We start from the raw sequence: 24,407 nt of genomic DNA, 5'->3' as shown, positions 1-24,407 counted from the left end.
AAAAAAAAAAAAAAAAAAAAAAAAAAAAAAAAAAAAAAAAAAAAAAAAAAAAAAAAAATTGACCATGTACCAAGAGATATTGCAGATTAGTAATTGTTTCATGACGTGTCGAATATTCTTGATATACCAATGTATCAGCAACAACTTCAAAATGCCAATGAAATGTCGCCAACACATTGTAAAGACCATCTTCACTTGTTAATATCCATGTATCCCGATTTCCAACAGGCGTTGCTGATTTTCTCATCCTTGTGTGCAAATTAAATTTTCCTTATCGTGTCTAAAAAGAAACACAGACATACTTTCCTTCTTATGCATAGAAGAAAATACAATTAAGTTTGGAACAAACTTAAGATCGGGCATATGAATTAAATATGTGAAGGCATGATCTAAAAGGTTGATGATCAAAAGCATGCAGCCTGCACGGCAACATGGCTCACTTTATTTGTACCAAAGTTCATATCCACTTAAAGCTTGGGCTTCCCTATTAAGATTGTAAGACATGATAAATGCGAGTTATGAATATATTATGAAATCACATGTGTTTAATTCCTCCAAGTAATACTGGAAGAGGGGAAAAAAATTTCTACACCTGATATCTCCAAACTACTTGGACCATTTGAGATCCACCACATCATCTGAGTACAATCAATGTAACACAAACATAAACAAACCGACACTCTAAATCTGGTTCTGAATATATACCACATCCATATCACCACTAGCTAGCAAAATGAGTTACCAATTCAGTATGAGAAATTAATAAGTTATGGATAAGTTAGTACCTTTATAGATTTTGGTCTGTTTATCTCTACATGTGAAATGTAACTCTCAACAAGAAATTTAAAGCCAATCTCCAGTTCAGCATCAAAGGATCCATCGGGATATGTTTTGAGAACCTCTGACCGCTGGCACCAAGGAACAAAATCATGATACAAGTCTACAGCTGCAACTACGTCACATAACTGTTCCGGGGAATACCTAATAAGAAATAAAGCTCAGCAACACAACAACCACTAACAATGTAAAATATATATATATATATATATATATATATAAAATTTCATGATCATCTGATTTTATTGGCCAGCATCAACGTAAGAGGAAGAAAGCTAAGTTAAATACCTCCTCAAAAGCTTCACATTCTATATTGCAAAAGAAAATAAAAAGGCCTTATCAACAAAGCTAATTCGATCCCCTAAACACTGCAGGAACACACTGTGACAAATACAAATTCCTATACTGATGTTTCCTCCAAAACGTAGAAAACCGCATGCTATTGATATCGCAGAAGAAGATTAATTTGTTTACCCCATTACGCGCCTCTCCTCATAAATTTTGGATAAAACGCCGGCCTCTTCCCCGTCTCCACAGCCAAGAAATCGCCTCGATTGTACAGCCCTAATATCACGGAAGCTCCCGGAAAAAACCTTACGATCCTGATCGAACAGTCTATAAGTCGACGAGGTCTCAACACCGGGAATACACCTTAAATGCCGACCGTTCCGATACTTCCACGGCTCGGCATTGCACGTTGCGTATTTAATCGCATGTCTGATACCACCTCTACGTGAAATCAATGACTCAACGACCTTCGAGGTAGACAGAAACGGCGGCATTGATGTCCCTGGTGGTAAAAAACTTGACTGTTTCTCGAAAGCACACGCCTGTTAATGTATCACAAGACTTAGTCAACGATTAGGCGTTTCCCGCCTCCTCTAGCAAACAAAATAAACCAGAACGAATGAAATTAAAGAACTAGGGATTCAATTCAACTAAACAAACAAAAAGGTATTAACTCGTTGATAGCAACGAAGATTTGGCGGTAAAACGCAAATAGCAATCACGAACAAATCTTCCCTTCGCCGTTAATGAATCGGAACGGAACACGAACCAGATGTTGTAGCATATACAATGGAAGGCAGAATTCCACGGTTTTAGATTTTGCCGGTCCCTTTGTGTTGAGGAAGATTAAACTTGCGGATCCGACCCGAACCAAATCCGTCTACGATTTGGACTCTCCGTATAACACGTGATTGATCGGCGCTTGAATATTATTTGACCCCGGAAATGCCACGTGGATTTTGACCATACCCTTCAAAATTTCGTTCTAAACTAAATATTTTTGGTCCACATAAGAGGAAGATCATATAAACCAACTTTGGTTGATTTTCCTAATTTTTCCCCTTCAAAAACCCAATATAGGTACTTTAATTGAGAATGACACAATTCCTTATCTTAAAAATACGGACCCATTCGTAAATGAACATTAAACAACGATAGTAAATTAACATTAAAAAAACTATCTTTAACGATTTTAGTAGTGTAGACTTGAACTCTAACCTTTTAGATACGAAATTATTATTAAACGAGATTTTAATCAAAGTGGTTATATCTTAATTAGTTGATTAGTGTTCGGGTTTATAGCTGTGAGAAACCATGAACGTAGCTAGAAATATGAGTGATAGCTTAAGCATAATTTCGTACCATTCACAATATATCGAGCCATAAATCTTAAACCTTAATTGATAGCTTAACCATCTTGAATCACCCCTGAACTTTGTTCGGTGAATATGATTTTCCAATTTTCTCACAATGAAAATTTACCAACGTCCTCACTTCAGCTCTTCTAAGCCACAAAGATTGAAAAAAGCTTCAAAGAAAAAAAGAAAAAAAAATCCAAACCTGTGAAGGAAAAATGACCAATCGCAGGCGATAGAAAATATATGGTTATCTTTATTCAATGGACAACGCAAAAGAAGCGAAATGATGTGGATGAACATCTATTTCAATCGACAAAGAATCAATGGTATATAAATATTGTTCATAAAAACAACTTATGAACGATTGGAGAGCAAAACTTGAACAAATGTTGCAGAATCTTGTTGTACCAAACGAATATATATTTACATATACTGAATGATAATACCAAACACATCTACCCAGGCAAAAACCATAATTGCTGATTTACTAATCACTACTAACTGCAGACATCCAGAGGTATTAGAACTTACGTTAATCAATAGAATCCAATAACCTCAAAATGAGCATTATAGACTTCACCAACAATCTCAGATCATCTATAGCCTTTCCCGGAGTTAGAAGAGTAGTCGATAAGTCATCTGCCTCGTATTGGCGACAATCAGGGATCTAGCTATCTTCTGGCTGTAATAGAATTTTTGTTAAAAATCACAATCTCCCTTTCATGGAACTTAAGAAACAACCTAGAAGAAATCAGAGGTCATCATTCTGGAGCAAAGAGATGGTGGTTAAGTTGATATCATGTGAATTACCTGTTCATTGATCAAGGCATTGGTCTCTGGAGTGTTGACCCTTTTGGCATTGCAATCACTGCTCCCGTTTCCAACTTCTCTATCTTCATCAACAAAATTCTGATCTGACACTTCTGCAACATGAAAATCCTCTGTGCAGCTTAAAATCAAAACAGTCTTTTATCATAAAAAATAGTTCAGTCTTGCATCAGGGAAATGATGATTTATGTACAATTTACATTTAAAATCATAATCGAACACTCTGGTAAGAAAGACTAGATATAGAGAAAACATTTTCCAACGTAGAATCACTAACTAGCAAACTTAAACTTGATAAACTAAATTACAACCTAGGAGAGGCCAAATCTATCAATCAAATATTGATAATTAACCATTTATTATTACGTCGAAGGCACAAAGATTATACCTTCATTGCTGCTGATATATTGTAGGGACAAATCAGAACCACAAGCACGCAAAGGTTCTGAATTATTTGCTGCTCCTAAAGGAAACAAATTCCTTCCTCCTGAACCGATAGCTTGACTTTTGCATGCAACATTTTTGTTTTTACGATCAGCTCTAAAGTGATGTATCCAAGGATTACGTGAGAGAGCTTGGAAATCATTCAATAAATTTGACCGAGATTCAGTTGTTTCAAAATTAATGTTCTTCCAGCTGCCTCGTCGAAGAACTTTAAACTGCGTAGATAAAAGCAACGAAAAGGAATAAAAAGAGAATTTATAAGCCATTATCAGAAAAGAGTTAAAACTCATCTACAAAGATCAATCGGCATTGAACCTGGCCAAAATGTGCATGGACATGAGAGGCGGATTGGCTTTGGCCGTGCAATTTTGTGTGTGAAGAATTTTCCTTGCGGGGGCAGGAACCAACTGAATGCACAGAATCAAACATTTGGCTGACAAAAGATGTCTCCATGGATTCAAGGAATAAATGGTGCTTCTCATCGGTCCAATCAGAAGGTACAGAATCCGTCATATGAGTGCCCTGAAACGAAATCGCATTATCGGTAATTTCCATGGAAAGTTCTGTTAGGAACTACGAACCCCCACAATGGTAATATATTGTCCACTTTGAGCATAAGCTCTCATGATTTTGACTTTCCTTTTGGTTTTCCAAAAATGTCTCATACCAACAAGAGATACATTCCTTACTTATAAATTCATGATCAATCCCTTAATTAGTCGATGTCTCCCATCGAACAAAGTATACCATAGATCCTCTCCTCAGGCCTATGGAGCCCTCGAACAACCTCCACTTAACGATGCTCCACTCCTTCTCTAAAGCCCTCAAACAAAGTACACTCTTTGTTCGACACTTGAGTCACTTTTGACTACACATTCGAACCTCATAACTTCTTTGTTCGACATTTGAGGATTCTATTAACATAGCTAAGTTAAAGACATGACTCTGATATCATGTTAGGAACCACAAACTCCCACAATGGTATGATATTGTCCACTTTGAACATAAGCTCTCATGATTTTGATTTTGGTTTCCAAAAGGACTTGTACCAATGGATATTTATTTCTGAAAGTGTCCCACATTGGTTAATTTAGGGAATGGTCATGGGTTTATAATCTAAGAATACACTCTCCATTGGTATAAGACATTTTGGGGAGCCCAAAGCAAAGCCACAAAATATAAAATAAAATGAGACAAATCCTCGAATGTCGAACAAAGGACTCCAAAAAATAAAAATGAGTCATAAGACTCCAAAGGAGTCATGAAAGTGTCCCACAATTAGTTAATTTAGGGAGTGATCATGGGTTTTGGTTAGGCTCAAAGTGGACAATATCATACCATTGTGGAGAGTCTCGTTTGTCTAGCATTTCTTACTTACAAACTCATGATCGACCCCTTAATTAGTCGATCTCCTCTAACAACCATTCATTAATGGTCTATCTTAATAAATAACTGATAAACGATACGATTAGTCATCTTAATTCAGAACTCGTGCTGAGTTTCCAGAATCATTGGCCCCTTGCACAGCCCTACAAATTCCATCGACAAAGAACGAGATCGATCCAAACAGAGCCAAACAAAATATAAAATAAAGATCCTCCAGTCACGAGAGGGAAGTGCAAAACCATCACTGTCTTCTTCCACGTCCTCTTACTTTCTATTGTTGATTTCGTATCTTTTAACTTTTAACACGAAAATAGAGAAACAATGCAGTCGCGGTCACAGAGCATGAAATTGAAGATACCAAACATTACAGAAGAAAAACCTAATTGGAACAACAAGAACATCTAAAACGAAGATAAGAGGAAGAAAGTAGGGTAAGTACCAGGCTAGAAGATTCCACCGGGAGGGCAAACTCGGTCGAATCGTCCTTGGGCAATTCAGAGATCAGTAAGTCGGTCCGAGTTTCTACGGCGATATGATTCTCCAAATTTGGAGGCAATAACTCCATGAATGCTCAAGAGGATGAATGATAATCTCCAGATTTGCAATGGCGAGAGAGAGAGAGAGACAGAAGAGAGATGGAGGCGGGCCAGAGAAGAGATATTGAAGAGGGGAGAGAGAGAGAGGCGGTGTTTGGGGCAGAAGAACCTTCACAGTTGTCAGGCTTTATACGTGGCAATAGGCCTACATCTGCCACGTCAACAAAGTGTTGATTGACGTTGAGAAATCGGGCAGATATTATCTGGACCAACTGAAATATCTTTGGCTTTTTCATTACAATGTTCTATTTCGGTGGCGGCGCCTTTTAAATTGTCAACAGCCGAAGCCGGCTGGCTCTTTTATTTCGCGCTTCTTTTTCATTTCTCTAGAAAAATCTCAAATTTTAGGCCCGTAACTGTCAAATAAATATCTTTGTAGATCAATATTTTTATAAAACAAAATTTAAATCTCTCATTTAATAAAAGTTTTATTTGAATTTTTTAAACACCACTTTAAAAATGAAAATAGATTGCAACACATTTGTAATTTTATAAAAATAAAAAATAAAAATTGTAATTTTAACGGTAAAACCATTTTCAAATTTGATTGAGAGTTACCTATGAAATTTCAAATTCTAAATAGATTGTTCGGTACCTCATAAATGATATTAGGATTGGCTAGCTCATCCTCGATAACACCTTTTCAATGTCAAAGTCAAACTTAAATTTGGTATAAAAAACAACACCACTAAATAAATTTAAGGCCAACTGTTTTTTTAAATAAAAATAAAAATAATATTTCGTTAAAGTAATAACAATATTAATTAAAAAGGAGTAGTTTCAATGATTCGTAAATTTATTTTCTATAACCAACCGTTTCCACGTGAACTTATTTTGGTAAAATACTAAAACGTGATATAATTAATGTCCCAAAATTATATTATAGTGCAATTTTTTTTTTAGAGTGGCAAGTGGGAGCAAAATATGTGTTAAACATAATCCATTTCAATTATTGTTGTCTTATAATATTATCGATATTTTATGCATTCAATTCAATGATGAAAAATATGGGAACTTTTTTTTTTGTTAAAAAAAAAAAAAAAAAATCTGGCGTTGGGATGAGATACTCCACCAACTGGACTTTAGTACGTAAGAGCCCAATAAAGAAGATAGAGGCCCAGAACGAAAACTTGGGCTTAGGTGCAAATGCCCATTAAGTTTGCCTCCAATAAAGAAGCTAAAGGCCCAAAACGAAATATTGGGCTTAGGTGTAAAGGCCCATTAAGTGTGCCTCCAATAAAGAAGCTATAGGCCCAAAACGAAAATTTGGTCTTAGGTGCAATGGCCCATTAAGTTTGCCTCCAAGGTGAAGTGGAAGGGGGTTGTCTTTGAGCTACCCGCCAGGGCAGAGAATGCGGATTGAAGAGAAATATTGTAGAATCTCCAAAACCATGTGATTGATGATAATGTGAGTCACCATTAACAGTTATTTTTCCTCCGTTTTCTCAGAGAATTGGGTGAAAAACCTCAGTAGTTGCAAATTTGAGCTCCTTGATTCAATTGAACAAGGGCATGGTCCTGGCTATGGCCTCCATTTTGAAGCCACCGCCTCTTGTGCCCCTTCACTCCCTAAATCCAAACCTCCTCAACGCTTCACCAGTGATCGTATGTTTTCGTACGCACCCCATGACATCGTTTCACCCATCCATTCGTGCCCTAAAAACTGGCCCTGAAGGCAGTAGAATTCGAAGCCATGAAGAATATAGTTCCGATTTGCTGCGAAAACCGGTTGTTCCGCCGGCGATGGACCTGGCTACACCATCGGAGGATTACAACAGCAGTGAGGAGAGTGGAAACGGAGACGAGGAGGAAGAGGAATGGGTTGACTGGGAGGACAGGATTCTGGAGGAGACTGTTCCTCTAGTTGGCTTTGTTAGGATGGTTCTTCACTCTGGAAAGTAAGCAACCATTCGTTTGTTTATCGGCTTTTTAACTGAATTTGAGCTTCCTGGCAACTAGAAATCATGCAACCATGTTATTAAGTGAATTTTGAGATTGTTATTGCTCAAATGAAAGCATGTTGCTCGAAGATGAACGGAACTAGAACAACAATTACGAGTTCTCTGTCAATTAATCTCTTCGAAGTTCATTGATCTTTTATTCCATTTGATCAAATTTAATTATAACTTGACGCACTTAAAAGACTTAGAATCTAATAAATTGAAGAGAAAAAGGCTCTTGCTACCGTACACACTCAACCTATGGTCCTTAGCCCATGGATGTTACTTGAATTACTTGCTATATGATCTGAATGAAAGGGGGTTTCACAATATGAATGGTTAAGATGGGTCCTATATCTTCTCAAAAAGATAAGTCCTATATAAATATGTAGTCTAAGTCAATAATTAACGTATCTTATTTCTCTTTTCTCATATTTCAACGATCAAGTATTGTTATCTTTCAGTGAAAGTTTAAAGTTGTTATCATTTAGTATCTCCTTACCGTCAAAATTTGAATGATGTATAGTTGTTTTTCTTCCCTTGGATGGCTGAGATATCTCGACTGTTTGCTTTGATCTTGTAAATTCACTGATGATGCACCTATTATCTGAAAGACAATATGTTGTGTCTTGAATTGACTATGCATGGTGTGGTAGAGTTTAATCTCCATTCATTAATCATCTATAAGCCTACATGTGCAGATATGGAAGTGGGGATAGGTTGAGCCCAGAGCACGAGAAAACAATTCTTGATCGGTTGCTTCTATATCATCCCGAGTGTGAGAAGAAGATTGGATGTGGGATTGATTATATCACGGTATATCTCTTTCCATATTTCTACATGCCTCGTGTTTTTAGCTTAAGTTAGAATTTGCATTTATATTAAATAAAAGTACTAATTAGATACTCTAGCCTCTTTTCTATTTCCTTGGATGAATGAAAGCTTTTGTCATGAACCTGGAAGAGAAAGTAAATGTTCACAATTAAGTTTTTTAATTGCTCCTGATGAAACATCTTGATTATCGCTATTGATGAGATTGACTTCAATAAGTCATGATTCATCGCTGAAACATTTGACTAGCTTAGCTTGTAATCCTAAAATATTTGTCTATAATGTTTGACTTGAAAAGATATAAATTGTCACGGAACAGAACATGAATTAGAAGGGAAAACTTAGGTGATCTATATCGACTGTGTTTTTTTTTTCTTTTGTAAAAATACTTTGCCTGTGATTTATATGACGACACTTCAAAGTAATTCTCAATGTGCACAGAGAGAAATGTGGGCTTTGTTAAGTGGCAACGGTTTGGATATTTGTTGAAACATTGTACTTTCACTAGATTGTGTATATGTGATGCTGCCAAAAGGGTTATACCTCGACTTGAACTCCAATATCTTGCCATGAGAAAAGCGATTTTATGGGATGCCATTTTCATTTTTGAACCATTTTCATTTTTGAACCATTTTCTTTGAAATCATATTGAGCACTGGATACAAGCTCTGTCTCTGTCAACTTAAATGATCATGCAATTATGTATTGGTGTTGTTGTGGTCGGCAGATTGGATATCATCCTAATTTTGAAAGGTCAAGATGTTTATTCATAGTCAGAAAAGATGGAGAGTTAGTTGATTTTTCATATTGGAAGTGCATGGAGGGTCTGATCAGAAAGAACTATCCTCTTCATGCAGAAAGCTTTATTCTTCGGCATTTTCAGCGACGCAGACGCCATTTTTTTCGGTAACGAATGCAAGATCTGTTAATCATACTGTTGTATCATCCAAGTTCAGGAATTCTTTGAATTTCGAAGAATGAAATTAACCTACTACGCTTGTGTGGTTCTCGTGTTTAATGATTTGAAATGCGCGAATCAAGAAGAATATAGGCTGAATGTAGACTCTTGCTCGAGGAAGGTGCTAGCAAAATTCAATATTCGAGTCCTAACAGTTACCTCCAGTCCAGTTTTTGCTTAGTCTCTAGTGGTTAACTGGTTAGCTACATTCCCTCGCTCTCTCTTTAGCAGGAATATTTGCTCAAGATCCTTGAACCTTGTAGCATTTTGTAGTTTGGCCGGTATGTATTAAAACTCTATTGAATTGGCATCAAGAACCTTTAAATTCTGTATGGAGTTCATATATTATGTTATTGGGAGTAAGAAAAAATACAATGGCGCCCAAATGGGCATATTCTTGTATTCGACCATGGCTAAAGCTAAAGTACTGCAACTGAGCTGCTACTCTGCTCGACTTCAGCGGAGTAGCTTTGGTCATGTAGGGAAATTCTCAGCCTTAACAACAATAATATTAAAAATTCTAGCAAAACTCGGGGAAGTCAATCAACAAACATGATTCTCTCGGGTATTCAATCAATACAATTGAAACTCATAACCTTATGAGTTTTGACATGAAAAGTTATGCCTCAGTGCTATACAGTAGTAATTCTCTCAGTTACCCAACTCGATTACAAAGAAAAGGGCTTTAAAAAAAACGAACTTTCTCATTATATAAGCAAATGCACGAGAAGAAAGTGATCAGTTTGGCTGAACATTCAAGCTTGTATTTGGTCAAGGAGGTTGCGCATCATCTACCTATAGCTGAGAATCGGGTTCAGGTATGTAGCAATCTATGGCCGCTACATCAATCAATATTTCAATGCTGGAGAAATTGGCTAAGAAGGAAATTATCACATTCTTAGCCGGGAGAGACTTCAATATCTTTCCAGGATATCATCTTCCTACGATCCCTTCCTCTAAGTACTCTGGCATGCAAACTACCACTAACAGGTTTGTATAATCCAACGTCAGTGACAGAACTACAATTTCTCCTTTCAGAGAACAGGGATGCCTCGTCGATGCAGTAGTTAAACAACATAGCAAGACAACAAATTTGATGAGACAATATATAGTTCTCTTGATCCAAAAGCAGCATCTCAAGTTTACAACGATTCACCTACAAAACCAAAAACACAGATCAACTAAGTGAAACATTACCAGGTCAACAACCAGTGCTCGAGCTCCAAAGAGGTCAAATTCATAAAAATGACATTTAAAAAATCTACAACATAAAAGGGCCTTTTCCATCACATATACTTTCTAGATCATGTTTGTAAAGATCAGGACTGCAATGACAATGAGGTGTCTGAGAAGATATCAAAACAAACTTTCCTCCTTACCTCAGCTTCCATGATCTGACGTTCATTATACCAATCAGAGTTGTCACTCTCATCATGGTTTTCTTCAGAATTCATCGAGTAAAAATTCAAAGTGAAAAGAGGAGGCCTAAGAGGGTACTCCATGCTGATTTTAATCTGCCAAAACGATAATGATGTCAACATTCAGAAAATCAATATAACATAATTTTTATAAAGGGGAAAAAAAAAAAAGAAGTTACCTTGTCTTGCAATTTAAGATTTTCGACAGGTGAATCAATGTTCCTGGCCATAACAAGGCTTCCTTGGACTCATAATCCATCCATGTCTTTCTTGTTATGTAGTTGGAGGGAATAGATGCTGCATCATCTGCTGAAAGCTCAGTCTGCACAGGCTCATCCTGATCGCTGTTGAGATCTTGCATCAACTCATAATCTTCATCAGTTTATTGAAACTTAGTATACTAGAGTAATTGGTTTGAGGTGTAATGCTTTTGGAAATTGAAGTCAACTGTTTGGAATGCTCGAGGTTGGGTGTTCTCAAGGGAGTAACTTGAGTATTGTTAAAGATAGATGTCGATGAAACTAGAGCAGGAAGTTCCCCATCTTCCCTAGCACTGTCAATCTATTCTCTCGAAATGCCAGATTTTTCAAACATATCAACATCTACAGGATCCTGAAATTTTTTTCTCTCCATTGTAGTCAAAGATGATGACTGACTTGTAGGGTAACCTACGAGCGACCAACCTTACAAACAGCATGAAGGTTGATGCCAAACCCATGAGACAACATAACATGTCAGAACTGACCATTTAAGTTTTTCAAGTGAATCAAGCTGTTCCCTGTTAGTCAGTAGAAAAATCCCAATTTCTCAACACAAACCAAACCATACTTGGCTGAATCAGTGACCCTTCCATCAACGGAAAATATTCCATTATATAAAATGCTGTAGAAGTAAAAGTAAACATGGCATATATAGTTTTCTGGAGAAAATAAAGTGTTAATCACACACACAAGCATAGTGCATGAAATTGCAAGTGATCAGAGCAACAACAGATGGTCAATTTGATCACTATGCTACAAATCCATCTTCTATCAGTCTTCAAAGCCATTTATAATCTAAAACTTTGAATACAAATCAATCACTCACACAAGAGCAAGCTGAGCCTTTTTCCGAGAGCGTAATCTTTGCACAACTGTCTGTATTCGGATTTGCTGACGATACATTGAGAGGCCTGATACAATATCACTTCTAACAGTTTCACCACTGGCAGATTCTTGTGCACTCACCAGGGGTGGCAATTCTGGCAAAAAATCAATTCCAGCCAAATGTTGGGCCCACTTATATGGTCGAGAGGTTCTCTTGTCACTAAATGCAAGAGTTTCACCAACAACAAGCTTGGCTGACTGCATCATTTAAGACAAAATAATACATCATCAAGGTTTCCCCCTCTTTTTCGTTGAAAATGTAAAGTTGGGGCAGAACAATAAGAGCATAAACGCAAATTTCTGAATTCATACCTGGTGAGGCAGCTCAAGGCCAGTGTCATCAGGGAACAAGCTGCATAAGATGTTATTCTCAGGTCCTTCATGAGATCCTTCAATCCCAACACAAATAATGTTCAACTTTAACAGGCATTCAAACTTCACAGAGAGCAATTTCATTGACTTGGGTTCACAGGTTTCATTGTCATATATATGTAGGATGATCTTTAGCGGATGAACTTGATATATCCCTGCATGCTCAATGTTCACCTTAGCTGGAATCTTCTTTGGCCGTTTTTTCCTCCTTCGGCCATCGTCATCTTCGTTAGGGGCACCATCCTCCAATTTGGAGTTCTCAGCATTGGTTGATGCACCTAAAATATTTGCAACGAAAGAATTACTCTCTTAAAGGAAAAAAAGAAAAAAACAAATGAAGAAAGAGTTATCTGTGGATGCTGTTTTTGATAGACTCTGCAATCCAAAAAAAGTAGTGTTCAGTTATCTCCAAATTGACATTATTTATAAGATAAATATGGTCTGGGATTTAGAATCGCGTGATGATTTCAATGAATAATAAATTCAATTCGTATGTATAGGCTATTACGTGACAAGATGATTTAAAAAGAAGTCATTTTGTAGCATATGCATCCAATTCAACTATCTAACATTAAAACAATCTGACAATAAAAATACTATCATATATGATATAACTATTCAACTAATGGTCGTAGAGAAGATATACACCCAGGTACCAGTTTCCTCATTTGCTTGATGGCGTGCAAAAGCTTGAGCATCTTTGACAATTCCTACTATCTCCAACTCAATGTTTTCATTAAATGCTTCCTTTTGTGCCAAGAGTTGTGAGTAGATTACATAAAGAGGAGGTGGAAGCAGCTCTGCTAGTTGGTGTTGCTTTAATTTCTTTGTCTGCAATATTCCCAACTGATTCTGTACCGGCAAGGAAGCCTTTTTCAAGGACTTGAGGTGTGAGGGAAGACTTGACATGAAATTCTTTCTATTAGCAATAACTTCAAGAAGGCTTTTCTTATGTTGTTCAAGTTCATCTCGCCGTTTGCGAAGTTCTTTGCGCTGGTAAAATGATGGATATTATTAATACACTCAACAGCAACAATGAAAAAAATCACTAAAAAAGAATCAACTATGTACATCCACAACCAAAAGGTGGAAAATTGGAACATTCAAATAAAAACCAAAAAACATGGAAAACATCATAGATTCACCCATTCTAAAAAGGGAAAGATTTAAGCTCAGTTACGAGGTAAATTTGACGTCATAACTCAAATTATAATGTTTAGGATGTCTTTTGCAAGTAGTTAAGGACGCACAAGATGCTATATTTCCCGCAATTCTTAAAAATAGTAGGAAAGCCAATGGAGTCACCAATTTTTTTTTAGAACCACAGAATCGACCAAGAGGAAGGTGATGCCTCCTCAAAATTTTGTATATAACTTGAAGCTATTGCTTTTGTCCGTCCTAACCGAGTTATTGGTACCTTTAATTACCAGAAAAATTCTGCATCCGTGCTAATTAATTCAAAGAGAGTAATGAACGATAACTAAAGGCCACCTGGAAAAGCTCGAAGTGAAGCCTCTGCAGCATCAGATTATGCGCGCTATCCTTTGACCTTATGGAATTCTTAATATCTTCGGGTGCATCCCGGAAAAACTCATCCTCAGACACAAGTTCACAATCAGAATACTTTGATTTGAAGTCTTTACAGGCCTTTATTGCTTTAACATAGTGACTCTTTTCATACATCAAGTTGTTAAGTTGCAGAGTCGTTAAGTCAACTGGAGCTTTTGCTCTCTCTGTTTCAGCTTTCACTCGGTCCTCTTCCAGCAAAATAGAGCGGTTGGCCTGTGAACAGACATTATGCCACGAGAGTCATCAATGGCTGCAATTTAAAATTGAAATCTACAACAGTATAATTGTAGTTCGTGGTGCCGCATGGCAAATTAGCAAGGAAAAAAATAAAAATAAAAAATGACCATTTCGAGCCAATGAATCTTGAAAATAACCTACAACCCTAAAAGAGAAAGCGGATAGAAATAAGAACCTGGCGAAGCGTTACGAAGTGAAGGAGCATCTGCGTAACGAGTTCTCCGAGCTGAGTTTTAGGCTCGCCTTGCTTCTTGATAGAGAGCATCTTGGCGACGATTTCCTCCACAGAACTTTTACTCTCTCGCAGCATTTTGTAGGGAGACATTTTGCCTGTATCGCTGTCCGGCGGCGGGGGCTCGGTCTCGTCTTCTAAGAGCATTCCCTCCTCTATCTTCTCGTTCATATCTGTAGATTGTTGGCCGCCTGATTCAGTCAGAGTCACCCGCTATGCTCTGGTCCGAGCTTTGATGGAGGCTGAAGCCAAGTTTGTAGCAGCAGAATGAGAAAGCGGCTTGGTTATCGACCTAGAAAATGGCGCGACGGGGCGATCGGCTGCCGGTCGGGCGGATTATTGTTGTTTAGTTATATAAATGTAGTTATTGAAATTTAATTTTTATCAAAGTTTATTAAAAAAAAATAAAAAAACAACTAATTACATATACTAATTTGAAGATTTATAGAAAAAACAAAAATAAAATAAAAAAATAAAAAAAATAAAATTAAGCATTTAAAAATATATAAACTAAAATAAAACGAAATAAACTCGTGATTTACCCAGCATAGTTCAACGGGCTGTGGCTGTAGAGGCTGAAATTTCCTCTCTTACAACTTACTATTTAGCTGTGTTCCCAAAATGCGCCGCCAAATTAGCGTCGCACTATTTTAGTAAGCTTCGAAAAATGGCGGTAGAAAGAGTGCCGTCGTAAACCGCTGGTCGTAGTTCTTGACCCGAGCTTCCTTTTCCGCCGACACAATGGGATCTAGCAACGAAGAATCCGAAGATGAAGCTGGAGTCTCTGCCATTAGGGCAATCGGCTCTCTCTTTAAGTTGACCGAAGTTTTTCTTTGGTAACCACTTTTTATCACCTCTGTTATCGCCGGAAGATGAGGGAAATCTAAATTAATAGAAATTAACCACTATGTTCTTGTTCTTGTTCAGTTCGACTTTTCTTCTTTTCCATTTCACTTGTTTGGATATTGACAAAAATTTCTAATGGTTGCGTTACAGGGACGATGAGACAGAAGTAGCTAGACGAGTGGAAAGTAGTGTAAGTCTCTGATATCACTGTTTTTATTTACGGCATTGATAATTCATTGAGTTCTCTTGGCTCCCTGGTTACTTTCCAATCTACTCATTCCTTTGTTTGTTTTAACAAGTTAGCTCTGGATGCTGATGATGCCAATAACGAAAAGTTCAGAGAGAAAATCTGTTCTACAATCACGGGCAAGTGTTTCATTCTTCAATCTCTTCGTTTACCTAGGCTTTTATTTTATTTTAGTTATGAGATATTTGTGGCCAAATATGATGTTCACCCACTATTTCTATGGCATAATCATGCATGTTGATTGGTGCTAAAGGGTCTGCTCGATTTTTTTGGCCAGATATCAGCTTATCACCGGAGGATATCCAACTTACTGAACAGATGAATGCTCTCGGGCTTCCTCTCTCATTCCACACAAATAAAGAGGTACTTTAATATACTACTTCTGTATATTACTTACCCAACATGTTGAAACTCCTGTACTCTAGAAGTATACATTCTATTAATTAATTTCAACAGTCTTATCTTCCGTGTATGTTAAAAAACGGTTAACTGCATCGCCAAGTCAGTTTGTATCAATGTTGTGTCAATTCTACATTAATAGCAGGCTAAGGTATAATTTAACGCATTACATAAATAAGCTATTCCACATACCCTATTTTTCCCCATTCTTTTGGCCATATCCTCCTATAGTTATTGGAAATCATACAGTAACTGTAGTTGCTCTACCATACCTTTTGTTTCATTTCTTGAAGAACAGCTGCAAGTACTAATGTGAGAGCCGTATATCTATTGCATTACAAGTATGAAGTATTTAGCCTCATTTACTCTTAGCAGCTGTCGGCAGATTGATTTGTAAATGATCTGGAAATATGATTTTTCTGGAAGAAGGATAACTAAATGGATTGAGCGTTTTATACATTACCATAACCATAACCATTTGTTGGAAATAATATTTTCTGCATTTATCCATAGTCGTGATGTTTTACCATGTAGCAGAGGAGAACTGGAATCACCATGGGAAAAAGAAAAACAACTGTCAAGCATTCTAGAATCCAGCATGGATTTCTAGACAAAGAAGTGGAGTTTCCCAAATTCAGCAGCAGGGGGGAGATTGTGGCTAACATTAATTTGAATGATGAAGCAATAGGTTCTCTATGTTGCTCGTCTATGGTGAACCAAAGTGAGGCATCTGATTGTGATGCTGTGTTTGAAGCCAATGAATCCCATGTCATCTTTGATGGAGATATTTCACCTAATTCAAGTGGACTTATTCATGGTGCTGTTGAAGAACAATCTTGCAACGTTAAATGTGATATTGTGCTGAATAACAGGGGAGACCATGAGTCAGGCGATGCTCTGTTGGGGGATCATGCAAAAGTTAGATTGAGTCCAATTGGTTTGGATAAAGGTCATTCTCCAAGAATATGTATGACAGGTTTTGATGTCAGCCATGGCAAGCAGGAGGAAGTTGAACTGCCTATGGAGTTAGAAGGTTCATCCACGACTTTACAAGATACTGAAGTGCAGAAGATTGACATTGACAGTGGCATTGGACTGCCATTAGTAGCTGAACAATCTTACCTTCATATGGGAGCAGACTATAACGAAAATGACCATGTTGTTGGATGTATTCAGGAGTATGGAGAATGGACGGTGTATTGGGATTCTTTTTATATGAGAAACTACTTTTATAATATAAAGACACATGAGTCTACTTGGAACCCTCCTCCAGGGTTGGAACATTTTGCACATTCTGATGCCAATTTCACAGAAAATGAATCAATTGCCGAAGTTGCTGAAATGGATGTATTAGAAGACGCAAAACCAGAAGATATTTGTAGTGTGCTTGTTGATACCAGGTCATGTATGAATTTACCTGGTGATAATATTCATTGTCAACCACCTGATGCACTGTTGGAGGGCTCTAGTATTTTAGTTGAGGGCTCCAAGAGTAGGGCCTCTGTCCATACTTCAATTAACAGTTATATGCAACCTGATGAACCTCATGAGTGGTTGACGAGTTGTAGGAATACCAGGGAAATTATCGAATGCAGGTTCTTGACCTCTTGTCTATGATTTCTATTTCTTACTTTTTCTCATTTACTTGTATGAGTAACTTGTTTGGAGGGGTATATTGATTATTATTGTGATTTCAGTTGTGAAGGTCATGTCAAGCAACCATGTCATGAGAACTGCAGCAACGGTTTCCAGCTCATTGTTGCAAATGAAACTTCTGAACAGAAGACCTTCAGCCATTGCAAATCTAGTAACATGGACTCACCTGAGAAAGCTTTTGTCACTATAGATGATGAAGGTGCAGTGGGTTTAACTACTAGCAGGTAGCATTTGGAATCAGAATTGTAATTGATGCCTATTAGCTTCCTTTATCTCACCACAAATTGCTCTTTTGTTTGGGCTCCCTTGCTGTGTTTCCAGTGTCTCTCATGTGCTTCAGCAGGCAGATCATATGGATGGTGATATGCATTTTGGAAATGAACCTACCATATGTACACTGGGTACTGAGCAAAATCTTTCTGGAAGAGATAGGAAAAAGAAAATGAAAAGAACACGCAGGCGCGGACAATTATCTGATAGAAATGAAGGTTTATTTTTCTACCTCCATTGTACCTGCAAAATGCTTAGTTTTGTCATCAATAGACATTTTATAACGTTCCACTCCATCAAGTTTCAGCAATTAAATCTTTTTGCCAGCAGAAAGGGGAATATGGAAAGATTTTGGGAGAAGTAAATGGACAGGACAGGTCAATTTGTTGGGTTGGTTAGTTATCAAATTATGACACATACATTAAGAATATGAAATAAAAGTATGAATGTTCGGTCTTTTTTTTCTTTTAATTATATTAGTATTTTTCTCTATGAATAACCAAACTTTCATTGAAGAAAATAAAAGAATATAAGGGCATGCGAAAAAGAAAGCTCACAAAAGTGGAGGCTACCTGAAAGTAAGGCCTCCAATCGAGCAAGATAAAAATTAAACTAATAATTACAAAAAGCTCTGTAACAGAAGCCCCCAGGATACATGGAACCTAGCAAGGAATGAAACATCAAAAGGATTAAGCTCCTTCTCTCTAAAGATTCTGTTATTCCTCTCACCTCATTGCCCCCACAAAATAGCACATACTGCTGCTTGCCATGACATGGTTCAGAAGCTCCTTCTCTCTAAAGATTCTTTTGTTCAGAAGCTTCATTTGCAACAATGAGATGGTTTGTTGGAGATTACATGATCGAAGAACTCTCTCGTAATCCTTATCCACGGAGACCTGGAAGTGCCACTAACCCCACTCTAATTTTGTTCAAAAGGGGACGGACCAAATTTACAAGCAATAATCTTATACCACAGAGCGCCACAACCATTTGGCCGAAGGGCCTGGTTACGGGCTCTCTAATTTCCTATACCTAAACCCCCAAAAAACTTATTTAAAGCTTTTGTCTTAGTAAGTTAATGTAGATCTATCCGTGAGGAAACAAATAAATTAATGGGTAAATATTGTGTTTTCCCCTCCTCTTGGACAAGTCTTCATCTTGTAAAATTAGTGGTTTGTGCCTGCCTCAGGATTATGAACCTTATTTAGAGCTTTTGTATTATCCAACAATGTTAGTCCGACCAGTATGGTAGGAAATCAATTTTGTCTGCTGGTGTTTTCTGGTTGTAACTCACAACATAATTGCTACTGCCAAATTAGTCTCTTTCAGTAGCAGATAAGATTTCTTAGTTAACCTCGTAATAGAAATCGATAACGGAATGGCATACGATTCTTTTCTCCCTGAAAAACTAATTTTCTTCTGCAGAATTTCATTCTCTTGCAATCACTGAAGAGTATCCCACAAGTATTACTAAGTATTGGTGTCAGAGGTATCAACTTTTCTCCAGATTTGATGATGGTGTAAAAATGGACAAAGAAGGATGGTTTTCTGTAACTCCAGAGTCTATAGCTAGGCATCACGCATCACGTTGTGGTAGCAATATGATAATTGACTCTTTCACTGGCGTTGGAGGAAATGCCATCCAGTTTTCCCAAAGGTGATGTTTGGTTAATTTTTTCTTTGTTCATTTTCAAAAGTTTACTGGGCTAGTTGACGCCTTCATGTATCTTATAAAGTCAGATAATTGGTTAGGATGTTGTATAATATATTTTCCATTTGTACCAATAGTTGACGAATAAGTGGATCTGATCAGTTTGATGTGTTATTCTCTTTTAAAACTTCTAAAAGATCTTTAATAGAATATTCCTGACATCTTTGTTTAATTAACTTATTAATGATACTACAGGGCCAAACATGTTATCGCAATTGATATTGATCCGATAAAGATCAGATATGCCCAACATAATGCTGCATTATATGGTGTTGAAGATCAAATAGATTTCATAAAGGGGGACTTCTTCCGTTTGGCCCCACGTCTCAAGGTATTGAGCCTTTTCATCTACAAAAGTTGTGATTTTTCATGTACTGTAATGAATGTTTATGTTAGAAAACAAATAATTTCCTGAGATATGTAATGAGATCTACCGAGTGTGAAATTTTCTGTTGTTTCAAAATTTTAAAATTCTCCCTTTGGCGACTAATAACCAGCATTGTGAATGTTTGTACTTTAGATGGTGAAAGTGTCACCTGTCTGATCATTGTTAGGAGAAGGTATTACCATAAGAATACAGTCTGTTTGAGTGACTGAATACTGTCATAAGATTATCGATTTTTTTTACTAATAAGATAATGGATGCAATGATTTGTTGGCATCATTTATTCATTATTTTCTACTGACAAGTCGGGAATATTTCTGCAGTTTCCTTTTGAACTGTGGCTTTGATCTTGCATATTTTTTTTTTTTTTTTTTTTTTTATTGATTTCTAAACTTTCAATGCTATACTTCCATCTCACTTTTAATTATATTAAATGTTGTTGGTCTCTACCTGCTGCAGGCCGACGTTATATTCTTATCACCCCCTTGGGGAGGGCCTAATTATGCCAGAGTAGATATTTATGACCTAAAGACCATGCTCAGACCACATGATGGGTAAACTTTCTGACTTTGATAGTTCATGCCCTGTCGAGGTTGCACTATTATCTGTTTTACCATCATCTGAGCTTTGACCTTGCCTGTACCTTTGCAGGTATTTTCTCTTCAACATTGCTAAGAAAATTGCTCCCGTCGTTGTCATGTTTCTTCCAAAGAATGTTAATCTTGACCAACTAGCGGAGATGGCTCTCTCTTCAAATCCTCCGTGGTCACTTGAGGTAAGAATATTCATTTTTTTATTTCTCAATCTGTTGTGATGACATTAATACATTGTCGATATTGTTGAAGCTGGTACAGAGCTTCTAGTGGAATATGAAGAACAGGAGGGGTATTAGAATTCAATTGCCATAATAATGAATATCTAGGTTTTGCTATTCATTGTGCAATGTGCAATTTGCTGTCTGCATTTAGAGCAGTAGTTTCTACTGCAAGTTAAATTTGAATTTTTCTTTATAAAGGAATGCTTACGAGTCTATACATTTTCTCTCATTTATATGTAAACACATGCATTCGAAAACGAGCAATTCATGCATATGCATATAAGCTTTCATACACACTTGAATCATGAATGTGCTTGCAACCATCTGCACTCCTCTCCTAATTTGTAGAAGGTTAACTCTTTTCTTGCTCGATGCCATTTTCCCTACTTCTGTTGGATAATATTTTACACCTTGATGTCGTGTAACTTCAACACAAAAATTCTTTCCAGAACTTTGCATCTTATTCACTTACTTTAAAGTTTAATTATTTTTAAGTGTGTTCTCAGGTTGAGAAAAACTTTTTAAATGGCAAGCTGAAGGCGATTACTGCTTACTTTAGCAAAGGCTCTATGAACGAAAGCAATGTCACCTAATGCTTGATATCACATTCTCCTTTTGAGAAATCCTCCAGCAATTTTGATGGGTAGAAGGTCCAAAATGAAGCTTGTTTTAGTTTATAGTTTTACTCTACTGTTGCCCTTTATTTTCTCTTGTACTTTATACTAAGCTATACAAGAAACCATTTAAGTTGTCGTATTTTGCTGGCATAACAGGTGCTTCAATTACTGGCTTGGCAAAACAATTTTCGGACTTGGAGAAGTGGAATAGTTCATTGTACAATAAACAAAGCTCTTATAATTGGTGAGACCCTCTTACTTTAGAAGAAAAGGATTCACAGCTATTTAGGGAAAACGTTTCATTTTTTTGGTTGTATTTATTAAATTACTGGACCCATTTAGAGAAAAAGGAAAAAAGAGAAAAAGAAAAAACTGGGACTAATGTTACTTTAGTAAACAATATGACGTTAAATCATTCTCAAATTTGAGGTTTCATGTGTAATATCCTTGGATCAAATTGAATGAAATTGAAATGAGTGGAAGATGTTTTGGAATCTGATTCTATTGGATGGGATAGTTACCCAGTGTCATTCTACATTCTTGATTGCCACTGAATTTCATTACTGGGTATTTTGCATCTTCTTTCTGAATCTCTGATTCACAAAAATCAAAACCACAAGATTAAGGTTGAAGTTGAAAAAGTCGAAAATTCCAATGAACATGTTTAACCTGATATGTATTTCATAGATGACTGTTGTAAATTTGTGAAGGGGGTTTTAGCCCCTTTATTTTGTAATGTTCTCTGTCTACAGATTCACTACAGTTCAATATTTACTGTATTTTTTTCCCTTGTGGTACTGTATTTGAGTGTACAGAAGGGGCATTCTCTTATGGTTCAACGTTTCAAATAGCCCCATAGTAGAAAGATGGATAGTTTTATAAGCTTCAGTTAAATAAGGAACTGTTGTTACAATTACAATGTTATTTCCAGTAGAATTGGAAGGGATTGATGGGTTACGATCCAACCTTGGCACTCAACGAACGTATTTGAAGACGAGGTTGTTTCCATTGTCGACTGCTCTATTTCGAGTCAACCTTGGCATGACGGATAAGCGTCGTATTATTCATTTATGCCCATTGGTTCTTACATTTATGTAAAAATGTTAGATGAGAGTTGTTGAACTAAATGAAAAGATGAAGAAAAGGCTATTAGGAAGTTTTTTTGGATGACTTGTATGAACAGTAAATAGTATCATTTAAACTGTTTCTTAGATTTTAAAGCATTTTTTTAATCACCTCAGACATAGATTCTTGTAATTTGTATTGTGTATTAGTTTAGGTAACATTTCAAGCCTCGTATTATTATTGTTTTTTTTTATATAATAGATTTCAACTTGCCAAATTGAGTATAAATCAGCAGCGAATGACATACGATCATACATGTGTATCATTAACGTTTCATTCTTTAGTTCAATAATCATTAGATTTACATCAATTATTTGAAATAATTTCTTAGAACTGGTAATTTTCAAATTTCTTCTTGTTCAATATTTCATTATTACTTCTTATAAATTGAATACTGAATCCATATGCGTGGGTCAGAATTGGAGGTATAGCGTTGTGATTATAATGATCCCTATAATTTTAATTTCCATTTTGGTTTGAACTAGTAGAAATGGAAGATTCAAATCTGTAGCAAAGTAGATTTTACATCATTTTAAGTGTAATAAATAAGTATATATCAATTATGGGTGAAGCATTAGATATGTGGCAGTAAAGGAGAGGTTTGGTTTGGTAGACTAAATTTTAGTTATATAAGTTAAAAAAAAAGAAGATATTATTCTCTCTCAAATAATTTCTGCACCTCCGGACACGCAACCTAACGTCTTCCCATCAGCATCATGATATCTATCTTTCGTGGCCCCTCTTTTCCCGGGAAATAATACCCCCAGCGTACCATATATATTTAAATTTGGCAGACTGTTTCCTCTACCCCTCTCTCTACCGTCTGATTCTGATTCAATGAGTTTGGGGCTGGGGACCCTACTACTCCACTGTTCCAGTCAATTCCCCCTGCAGATTTCTTTTTGTCAACAAAGTCTATCAATGGCGGAATCTTAAAAGCAGCGAAACATGAATTATGGGTTTTTTACCTGCTTTTCTACGGTAATTCTAATGGCGACTCATAATTAAGCATGCTTGACCCTGAGATAATGATGCTTCTGCATGCTGTCCGATTGCTATTTCCCTTAATGTCCGCCATTTCTTACGCATTTTTAAACCTTGTTTCTCCTAAAGATAGGAACAGACAATGTGCACATAATTTGCATTTTGTCTTCTTCTTTAAGCTTTTGTGTCTACTGAGCGAGCAGATTGAGAGTAGTGGCAATGGCGGAGGCTGCATTTTCCGTTGGATCGCGCTTCAGGACGCGTGATTCTAGTCCTGAGTCTGCCGTTTTCACTCTCGAGTCGAGTTATAGCGTTTTTTCTTCCACTTCTGCCAGTGTCGAACGCTGCTCTTTCGCCTCTGATGCTCACGATTATGACTGTCGAACCTCTGATATCTCCCTGGTAATCTCGTAACTTCTCTGAAGTAACTTGCTTCATTAATTTGCTTGCGTTCTTCTTTCGCGTCTATGGAATGTGTAGGTTTTAATAGCTTGCATGCTTGTGAACGGTTTTCTAATTCCTTCGATTCTTGAGCAGATGCGATTTTGTTAAGATATCAACAAAACAAAATTTTGAGTTAATCGAATTGAGTGAATATGGCTCTGACATTTTTTGTTTGAATTGTAAGATTTTGCATGCATAGTTGCAGTCCGAGCACTTCTCAGTGCACAATACTCGAGCTTATTGTTAACTTCTTTGCTACTGAATTTTTTATTTGACTAAAGCATCTGGAAGAGAACATTGAGGAATGCAAAGAAGAAAACTGTGGTCCAGATTCTGATCCGAAGGCAATCAATTCCTCTGTGGGAAGGGTGGAGCACACTCGTGTACCTGGAAAAAGAGAGAAAATGAAAGGTATAGAGTTAGTTTTTAGGCTTAAAAATCAAATGAGCAAAAAAAAAAAAAAAAAA

General features: G+C 36.7%; 5 protein-coding genes and 1 pseudogene across 16 annotated transcripts in view; 3 read left to right on the top strand and 3 right to left on the bottom strand.

The window, feature by feature from the left end:
- Positions 1-1,969, bottom strand: part of LOC111476797 (coenzyme Q-binding protein COQ10 homolog, mitochondrial-like) — a 4,230-nt gene extending 2,261 nt beyond the window's left edge. The window contains exons 1-3 of one of the 2 annotated variants that reach the window (XM_023120607.1): positions 1,800-1,969; positions 1,312-1,667; positions 786-981 (exon numbers count right to left, since the gene is read on the bottom strand). In XM_023120607.1, coding sequence (XP_022976375.1) covers positions 786-981; positions 1,312-1,619 — 504 coding nt within the window. In that variant the 5' untranslated portion in view covers positions 1,620-1,667; positions 1,800-1,969. Of the gene's footprint in view, positions 1-785; positions 982-1,311; positions 1,671-1,799 lie in introns of both variants that reach the window. The other variant, XM_023120608.1, reaches the window with a different exon arrangement.
- Positions 1,970-2,786: 817 nt separating this feature from the next.
- LOC111476815 lies at positions 2,787-5,843 on the bottom strand. 2 transcript variants are annotated; one of them, XM_023120629.1, is made up of 5 exons: positions 5,581-5,843; positions 4,071-4,277; positions 3,700-3,970; positions 3,294-3,406; positions 2,787-3,161 (listed from the first exon to the last, which is right to left on the bottom strand). In XM_023120629.1, the coding sequence occupies exons 1-5, from the start codon at positions 5,704-5,706 to the stop codon at positions 3,099-3,101; spliced, it is 780 nt and encodes a 259-aa protein (XP_022976397.1). In that variant the 5' UTR covers positions 5,707-5,843; the 3' UTR covers positions 2,787-3,098. The 2 variants fall into 2 exon arrangements, with proteins under 2 accessions (XP_022976397.1, XP_022976398.1); XM_023120630.1 differs by having other exon boundaries at positions 2,787-3,165; positions 5,581-5,834.
- A 1,242-nt stretch (positions 5,844-7,085) lies between these two features.
- Positions 7,086-9,870, top strand: LOC111476513 (protein DCL homolog, chloroplastic-like). Its single transcript, XM_023120206.1, has 3 exons — positions 7,086-7,635; positions 8,379-8,493; positions 9,236-9,870. The coding sequence occupies exons 1-3, from the start codon at positions 7,250-7,252 to the stop codon at positions 9,416-9,418; spliced, it is 684 nt and encodes a 227-aa protein (XP_022975974.1). The 5' UTR covers positions 7,086-7,249; the 3' UTR covers positions 9,419-9,870.
- A 137-nt stretch (positions 9,871-10,007) lies between these two features.
- On the bottom strand, positions 10,008-14,813 carry LOC111476515 (annotated as a pseudogene).
- Positions 14,814-14,984: 171 nt separating this feature from the next.
- LOC111476503 lies at positions 14,985-22,576 on the top strand. 8 transcript variants are annotated; one of them, XM_023120187.1, is made up of 15 exons: positions 14,985-15,275; positions 15,436-15,475; positions 15,585-15,651; positions 15,810-15,895; positions 16,466-17,526; positions 17,629-17,811; positions 17,909-18,075; positions 19,283-19,514; positions 19,764-19,899; positions 20,413-20,507; positions 20,605-20,728; positions 21,277-21,420; positions 21,544-21,631; positions 22,322-22,385; positions 22,418-22,575. In XM_023120187.1, the coding sequence occupies exons 1-12, from the start codon at positions 15,181-15,183 to the stop codon at positions 21,361-21,363; spliced, it is 2,373 nt and encodes a 790-aa protein (XP_022975955.1). In that variant the 5' UTR covers positions 14,985-15,180; the 3' UTR covers positions 21,364-21,420; positions 21,544-21,631; positions 22,322-22,385; positions 22,418-22,575. The 8 variants fall into 8 exon arrangements, with proteins under 8 accessions (XP_022975955.1, XP_022975952.1, XP_022975953.1 ...); XM_023120184.1 differs by having other exon boundaries at positions 22,322-22,576; XM_023120185.1 differs by having other exon boundaries at positions 22,319-22,576.
- An 819-nt stretch (positions 22,577-23,395) lies between these two features.
- LOC111476505 overlaps positions 23,396-24,407 on the top strand; it is a 4,306-nt gene continuing 3,294 nt past the window's right edge. For all 3 annotated transcript variants that reach the window (XM_023120192.1, XM_023120191.1, XM_023120193.1), the window contains exons 1-2: positions 23,396-23,898; positions 24,222-24,351. In XM_023120192.1, coding sequence (XP_022975960.1) covers positions 23,716-23,898; positions 24,222-24,351 — 313 coding nt within the window. In that variant the 5' untranslated portion in view covers positions 23,396-23,715. The remainder of the gene's footprint in view (positions 23,899-24,221; positions 24,352-24,407) is intronic.

This window comes from Cucurbita maxima, unplaced genomic scaffold, assembly GCF_002738345.1.
Source record: "Cucurbita maxima cultivar Rimu unplaced genomic scaffold, Cmax_1.0 Cma_Scf00003, whole genome shotgun sequence".
Classification (NCBI taxonomy): domain Eukaryota; kingdom Viridiplantae; phylum Streptophyta; class Magnoliopsida; order Cucurbitales; family Cucurbitaceae; genus Cucurbita; species Cucurbita maxima.
This window is presented reverse-complemented; position numbering and strand designations above follow the sequence as displayed.